Genomic DNA, 8,420 nt, shown 5'->3' with positions numbered 1-8,420 from the left:
TCAACCCTCCCCACTCTCCTTTGCGTGAACCCCCACCCGACCTAGTAAATCCTCTCAGCTCCACCCCTCACCTGCTTCACCTCACATCAGTCCTCAAACGGTGACCCAAGCCCAACATGACATCTTTAAATCCAAACAAATTCTCAATCTTCATACCCAAACTGTTTCTCCCATCCTAAAAAATCCCAAATCGACCCTCCAAGACTCGAATTGGAATACCGCCATGAATGAGGAATTTACTGCTCCTATAAAACAACATACTTGGGATCTTATTTCGAGCCCGGAAAGGTTAATGTTATTCGTTGTATGTGGTTGTTTCGCCATAAGAACAAGGATACAGGTGAACTTGAGCGCTATAAGGCGCGTTTGGTTGCTAATGGTAACTCTCAACAGGTTGGGGTTGAATGTGATGAGACTTTCAGTCATGTGGTTAAACCGGCCACAATTAGGATTATTTAGAGCATTGTTATGAGTAAGAAGTGGCCTATTCATTAGCTTGATGTTAAGAACACGGTTCTTCATAGTTCTCTCAAAGAAACGGTTTATATGCATCAACCTTCTGCATCTGTAAATCCTCAGGCTCCTACTTACGTTTGCAAACTATGTAAATCTCTTTATGGATTGAAACAAGCCCCTTGTGCTTTATACCAACGCTTTGCTCACTACCTTTTGCAGATTGGTTTCACTTGCAGCACCAGTGGCTCTTCTCTCTTTATTTTTCACTCTAGTACTCACAATGCTTACTTGCTTTTATATGTGGATGATATTATCTTGACAGCTTCTTCGGATGCTCTTCGAGATCATATCATCTCTCTTCTGAAGCAGAATTTGCTATGACTGATCTGGGTAAACGGAGTTACATTATGAGGATTTTTATGCAACATACCTATAACAATATGTTTCTTTGTTAGAAAAAATATGTTGAGGACATTATTCAGCGTGCTAACATGTCCAACCACAAATTTGTGACCAACCCTATTGACACCAACTCCAAACTTAGTGCATCAGATGGTTCTCTTGTTTCTGACCCCTCTCTCTACAGAAGCCTTGTTGGAGCGCTTTAATATCTCACCTTCACTCGTCCTGACATTGCCTATGCCGTTCAGTAGACGTGCCTCTTCATGCATGCTCCCCGGGAGCCTCACTTTAACGCTCTTAAGCGTATTATTCTCTATATTAAAGGCACTCTTGATCATGGTCTTCATCTCTATCCCTCTGCTCTGAATCGGTTGGTTACTTATATTGATTGACTTGTTGTCCTAAGACTAGTCGATCCACCTCGAGTAATTTTATCTTATTGGGTGATAACTTGGTCTCTTGGTCTGCCAAACGACAACCCACTCTGCCTCGTGCAAGTGCTGAAGCTGAATATCGAGGGGTTGCTAATGTTGTTGCTGAGTCTTTTGATTATTTTTTGATTTCAATGTATGGGTTTAAGTATTTCTTTTCTCAAATTCTTCTTAATATATAGCACAAAAACAATTTGTGTTCTCATATTTTGTCTTAAATTATTTTTTTATATCCAGGACACGAATATTGAAGTTATTTTTGACGAGATTTCATATTTTTCGACCATTTATGATGTATTTTTAATTTGAGTTTCAACTATATTTGAATTAAATTTAAATAAACTGTAATTTAAGTTAATTTTTTTTTTTAAAAAAATATAATACGACACATATTCGTAAGAGTTACTGTAATTTGAGTTTAATTTTACTTGAACATAGTACATTTTTTTAAGATTTCCTGAACATAGAACAATACGCATAATTTTATTTTCAATAACGAATTGCGTACCTGATTAACGATAAAGAATCGGCAAATTTCAGAGTTCCATATTTGAGAATGTCTTGAAGCTCTAATCTATTAATAGAACTAATTTTTTTTTTGTTTGGAGTTTGTGTTTGTAATTGAATGTGCGTTATGAGAAAATTGATTTGAAATGATGTTATGCCGTGTAATTTTTTTTTGTTATTGTATGTAATATTAACGTTTGGTAAGTTGTTGATTACGAATCTTTTTGATTGAATCTTTTTTATTGGCAAGTTTAAATGATTGAATCTTATATGAGTTGATTGGGTTTAACTTTGATTTGATTGATATTTTATTTTGACAAATTTATACATGGAATTGGGGTTGATTAGCTGGCCAAAGAGACATTTAAGTAAATTTCAAGGGGACACCATTGCTCCCCATAAGCTTATATAATAGAGATCAATGAATGATACTCCAATCAGGGAGATTATCACTATCTTACATAATTGGATCACCATTCTTCAAATGTTGTCTTCGAAGGTCAATAAAATCTTAAAGGAGGATATTATATTAGTGGCTCTGCCACACTTTAATATATTGCTTAGTTTTATAATATGGTTTTCTGGGGATAGTCTCTCATTAGCACCAAAAACTAAATAAAACATATTTTTGCACCAAAGAGAATAAGAAGTAAATAAACAAAACAGTTTTTGTTTGTTGTTGAAAATCCCTACCAATTAAGTCATGCTTAAAAAAGAATTTGAACATTATGAACAATTGCATCATAGTAGTATTAACGAATAAATGTCTTCCACCACTGATTTTCAGTTTTCTAATTGTTTTAGACATGGTGAAAATTGCCACAAATTGTTATGGTTGATCCTTATTTTTTGGGTTAACATTGTAGCTCATAACTTGACAATATTTCAGCCATACACGTGTGGAAGAACATTATGATGTTCTAACAGAAGACCATAGGGTCCGGGTCTTAAGCTGTAATTATTGGCAAAGATATAAGAAAGAGCACTATGCTAATATTCTGTAATTTACGTGATAAAAAGAGAAAGAAAGAAATAGTACTACAGAAACCAAAAAGATAAGCAAGGGAAACAACAATGCCTTTATACAGAATGGCAATGGGAAGTCCAGGTGAGGCAGGACATCCAGATGCACTTAAAGCAGCCTTAGCTGAATTTTTCTCTATGATCATTTTCGTTTTCGCGGGACAAGGTTCCGGCATGGCTTTCAGTAAGTAATTACTCCATTTGTATTATCAACCATTGATTCGTGGCTAGTTCACGGTAAACCTGAGTGTATATATATGTCTAGATGGCCCGTGTACGACGTAATTTCGTAGTGTTATTTGGTACGGTGTTTACGTACACTTAGGTGAATAGTAAAATTTAGTGACATGTTGCAAATTATCCCAATGGAATATGTATGGGAAACAGAAACATGTAATGATTAATCTCATTACAATTTCTTAAATGTTCATGTATCACTTGTATCAATCACATGGTAATTGGTGAAGATGCATAAATTAAAGCGCTAAAATACAATTTTTTTTTTAATAATTTCACATCCCATGATCCATGAAGATTTCATATATGTAGTGTAGTGATCCTAGTTAATATTCTCTTTGTCTTTACTTAGGTTATCCCGTGCTTTTTTAAAGTTAAAGTTTATTAATTTTGACAATATGATTTCCATTAATAATCTAATACATAATAGTATATATAATGATGCTGAATCTTGCTGTATTTATTAAGTTTAGTGTGTAGATTTAAATCATTTGAGAAATCAACTTTCTTAATGAATCTTAATAATGAGCGTTGGGTATAACATGTTACCTCATGATTTAATGACTAATAAAACCTTACACATAAGTAATGACATAGACTCAAACAAAAATAACATAACTATACAAATGATGACATCAATCTTATGTCATTTTGTAAATTATTTCATGTCATTTGAGCTTTTTACAAAAGATGTTTTGGTTTTGGAATATTAAATGGTATAAAGGTATTAAATAATTGGCCTAGAGAAATGAAAAGAGGACCATGTGATAAATAAATAGATAGAAAAAATTAAATATTAATTCTTTTTTAGGAAAAATTTACAATAAAGGTCTGAATTTTGGGCAATAATTTTTAAAATGTCTGAACTATTGATTAACCTGTGTAGGTCCAAACTTTAGGGGGTCTTAACTTTTAGTGTGTTTCGGTGACTTAAAGTTGATGATTTTTAAAAATCTCACCTAGTTCCTACCTCCCTCCCTCAATTAACCCTTCTGGTGTGACCCGAGTTTTACAAGTTATGACCTATTAAGCCAATTTCAAGTCACTCAGGTCCGCTAAAAGTTAAGATTCCTTAAAATTAAGACCTACATAGGTTAATCAATAGTTGAGGCATTTTTTAAATTATCACTCAAAGTTGAGACTTCTATTGTCAAATTTTCTTTTTTTAGTTATTAAGAAAGATAATTGGCCTAGAGACTAACCCTTGTTAGACTATTGTTGGGATGAGGATTCGAACCCTGGGCAATGCCTTGGAATTCGAGGTGGTAGTCTACTGAGTTACTATTGCAAATAAAATAATAAAATGAAACTTATCTGTTGAAGCGTGAGCGAAGAATAATTTGTCTTGACGTGAATTACCACTGTCCTACAGGACGAACTTCCAATCGCTGCTACCTCTCCTTCAAAAAAAAAAATTAAATGCTAAATAAAATAACATTCCATTTATTTTAAACAAACCAAAGTATTTCATTTATTGTATAACGGAGAAAATGTTTTATAATCTCTATTATATAAGTCAAGGGAGGAGGTGTGGTGTCCTCTTTTGAAGTGACTAAAATACCCTTAATGATCTAATTAATGGAATAAAAAAATTAAAAAGCAAATCATTTAAAAATTCTCATTCCAACTTGCCATTTAAAACAAGTTTAAAATGGTATATGCATCAAATACTTCAATCAAAAATTAAATGGACAATATATTTATACCTTATAAAAAAAGATGGCATACATAACGTGCATATGAAAAGTCTGAACATTTACTACCTTTGATACTCTTTAATTCAGTTAAACCAACTCAAATATTTGTTCTTTCTGTTCAATATTCATTCACAAAAAATTAATGTTAACAATCACTCACAACCTTTTTTATTTTTTTTACATTAGCGAATTGATATATCTAAATTCATCTAACGGTTGAATTTTTCATATTTAAGTTTAATCATAAATAAAGTACGAATGAAGTATCTAATAGAATAACAAATTTTGAAATTAACGCACGCATCGCGTGCATATGAAGGCTAGTACATATTGTCACAGTGGCGGACGCAGCTTGGGACATGGGGGTATAACTGTATCCCCAACTCAAAAAAAAAAAAAGATAAATTAGCTTTTTAAAAAAAATAAAAAATACGAACTACAGTCTACTACTGTACTACATGCGTACGCGGGGAAACAAGTTATTACATTACTACTTTGCTAGTCTGACAACATTTATTACACTTGAGACTTGACACTTGTCGCCTATCTATTGGCCTAATATAAATATAAAAGTTTTTCTTTGAAGGTATAATATAAAGATGATAGATTGATAGTAACTTAATATTTCACAAAATGTAATTCAAAAAAAATAATAAAAAAATACCAATTTATATTTTTTCATTCCTATAAGTAGACACCCATTTGCTATACTTTATTTACATTTTTTTTCTCTTTCTTCCTAATTCATTCACTTCTTTAAATAATTTGATTTTAATTATTTTTATTCAATTTTGTTCAGAAAAAACTTCATTATAATGAATTTCAATTATCTTAATTAGTTAAGGTAAAATTATCATTTATAATTATTATGTAATAAAGTTTATCATTACTAAGTTACAATTTAAAGATTAATTACAATTAATCGATAAAAGTTTCTAATTACTAAGTTGCAATTCAAAGAGTTAATTATAATTAAATCAATGTAATTGGATCCTCTAAAATAGTCAGTGTAATTAAATTTTATAATATAATAATTAATATTTGTAATGGGAACTAATTGAAGGAGATAAAACATGATGGGTAGAGAAAAAGAAAGAGAGAGGATGAAGGAACCTTTTTCATTTATCATGATTAATGAATGAAATTGGAAGATAATGCATATTTAAGATATTTTGGGTGTAAGATTTATGTATTAAATTATTTTTGCGGAATTTTTTTCTCCGACGTTTGTCTTCATTGTACGTCTGTATCCCCAAATCTGAATTTCTGGGTCCGCCACTGCATATTGAAATTAACAAGATTTCACATGACGAATATTTTGAATAACAGGCAGATTGAAGGATAACGGGACATCGCCGTCAACAGGGGTGATAGCAGCGTCATTAGCGCATGCCTTTGGACTGATAGTAGCAGTCTCAGTTGGCGCTAACATCTCAGGTGGTCATGTTAATCCTGCGGTCACCTTTGGCGCCTTTGTGGGTGGTCATATTACTTTCTTACGCGCCATTTTATATTGGATTGGTCAATTACTTGGTTCTGTTGTTGCTTGTTTTCTTCTCCATTTTGCCACCGGTGGCATGGTACGTTTTCCCCTTCTGATTTACTATATTGTTATGGTATTAGTTGAGTATTCATGAGCACATAATTATAGGTGCACCTAAAATCGTGTGTCTTCAAGAATTTATATAATAGGCACGTTTAATGGTTCATTCACATCTCATAGTCTCAATCTCATGTAATGCAGTCTTAAGTCAAGAGAAAAAGAAAGGATGACCTGCTATTTTCGTCCATAGTAGTCACATTATTTAGAAATACATCATACACACCATCAATTACAATTCACAAACGATTGCTAAAATATACACTTTCTTACGTTAAATGTTTTCAATACCTCTAGTACTAATTAATAACAATATACAAATTAAAGCAAGTTTTCTAACGTGTTATACGTGTCACGTTTTGGGAATTTCACTGTTTGATAGGCATGTGTGATAAGCAGAGTACTTTATTGATATGTATTAGATAAACAAAGATTCTAAATTTTTTCTGATGGATTGATAAATAATTGGTTGCGACATTTAGGATATACAACAATTGCATATGATATTTTTATGTAACTCTATTGTATATACCATTCCAATTATTTTTTCTTGAAGCATACCAATACTATTTTTTAGAACGACTTATTTCCTGTTTTTATTTTCCAATATAATTCTTCCTAGCTAGTATTAATCTATATATTCAACTATTTATTTTGCAGGAAGTCTCGGCGTTTGCACTATCAGGCGGGGTGACTTCATGGAATGCACTAGTATTCGAGATTGTTATGACATTTGGGCTTGTCTATACAGTTTATGCCTTAGCTGTTGACCCAAAAAAAGGCAATTTGGGAACAATAGCCCCAATTGCAATTGGGTTCATTGTTGGGGCTAACATCTTGGCTGGTGGGCCCTTTGATGGGGCTTCAATGAATCCAGCAGTCTCATTTGGGCCTGCTGTGGTTAGCTGGACCTGGACTCACCACTGGGTCTACTGGCTCGGCCCATTTATCGGAGCTGCCCTTGCTGCCATTATCTATGACCATATTTTCATTACCGATGATTATTCACACCAGCCACTCCCCACTGATTATTAGGTTAAATCGTTAATTGCAGTTTTTTTTTGGCGGGAATAAATCTAGCCTTGGAAACGAGGATGATGATGCTTTTTTTCTTTTTCCCCTATTGGTTGAATATGTTGTCATTGGAAATATTATTGTTTTGATGCATAATTATACTATTCTATGATGGATATTTCAACAGCTTCATTTATTTGTTGGTATGGACGAATAATATCTTTTTTTTGTTCAAGTTATACATTCAAACATTGCATTCAACTAATTATATGTAGTTTCTGAAGGCTTCTTACAACTCATATATTCAGCAATATCTAATTGAAGTGTTTGGTACTCCATTAATTTTATGTGGAAAGACTTAGAGGAGGTTTGGTTATACATAAAAAGTACTTATTGTTTTCTAGATTGTTTCCCCGTATAGATGCATTTCTTAGGAGTATAAGATTGTGTTTGGTTAACAATGAAAAGTAAAACTTTTTATAGTAAATCTAAGTGATATAAGGGAATCTAGATAAGTAATTTTTTATCTATTTTGTGAGGAACACAAAGTACAACTCCACATGCTTTTACTTTGGGATGTACTAGATGTTGACTATATGTTCTGTAAAATTCCAGAATGTAAAAGGTACACCTTGGTGTATGTATCTTTACGTACACCAAATGAGTATGAATTGATCAAAATGAGTACGGACCAAAATGAGTATGAGTTTTTCAAATGAGTATGGGGTTTTTCAAATGAGTATGAGTTTTTCAATTGAGTATGAAGCCAAATGAGTATGAGTTCTCCAAATGATTACAAGTTTTCCAAATGAGTAGGCGTTACATAAATGAGTATAAAGTCAAATGAGTAGTCAAATGAGTATGAGTTTGTCAAACGAGTATGTGATAGAATATTATTCCCTAATAATATTCTGTGATGTACATAAATTAAGGTTGTAATGTTGTAATCCCTTGTAATTAGCTATAGTCCCTTGTAATAAGCTAAGTAGTTATTTGTTTCCTAAAGTATAGGCATAACTTGTATATCTTCAGTTTATGGGAATAATGAAGATT

At 32.4% G+C, this 8,420-nt stretch overlaps 1 protein-coding gene across 1 annotated transcript; it reads left to right on the top strand.

The window, feature by feature from the left end:
• The first annotated feature begins 2,870 nt into the window (after positions 1-2,870).
• On the top strand, positions 2,871-7,986 carry LOC104886960 (aquaporin TIP1-3). Its single transcript, XM_048639867.1, has 3 exons — positions 2,871-3,007; positions 6,087-6,333; positions 7,014-7,986. The coding sequence occupies exons 1-3, from the start codon at positions 2,871-2,873 to the stop codon at positions 7,386-7,388; spliced, it is 759 nt and encodes a 252-aa protein (XP_048495824.1). The 3' UTR covers positions 7,389-7,986.
• Positions 7,987-8,420: the final 434 nt, after the last annotated feature.

Source organism: Beta vulgaris, chromosome 2, assembly GCF_026745355.1.
Source record: "Beta vulgaris subsp. vulgaris cultivar EL10 chromosome 2, EL10.2, whole genome shotgun sequence".
Classification (NCBI taxonomy): domain Eukaryota; kingdom Viridiplantae; phylum Streptophyta; class Magnoliopsida; order Caryophyllales; family Amaranthaceae; genus Beta; species Beta vulgaris.
This window is presented reverse-complemented; position numbering and strand designations above follow the sequence as displayed.

Coding starts and splice junctions, on each gene's coding strand:
- LOC104886960 (XM_048639867.1), top strand. CDS start 2,871: ATGCCTTTATACAGAATGGCAATGGGAAGTCCAGGTGAGGCAGGACAT. Junction 3,008..6,086: donor TCCGGCATGGCTTTCAGTAA/GTAATTACTCCA, acceptor AATAACAGGCAG/ATTGAAGGATAACGGGACAT. Junction 6,334..7,013: donor ATTTTGCCACCGGTGGCATG/GTACGTTTTCCC, acceptor TTTATTTTGCAG/GAAGTCTCGGCGTTTGCACT.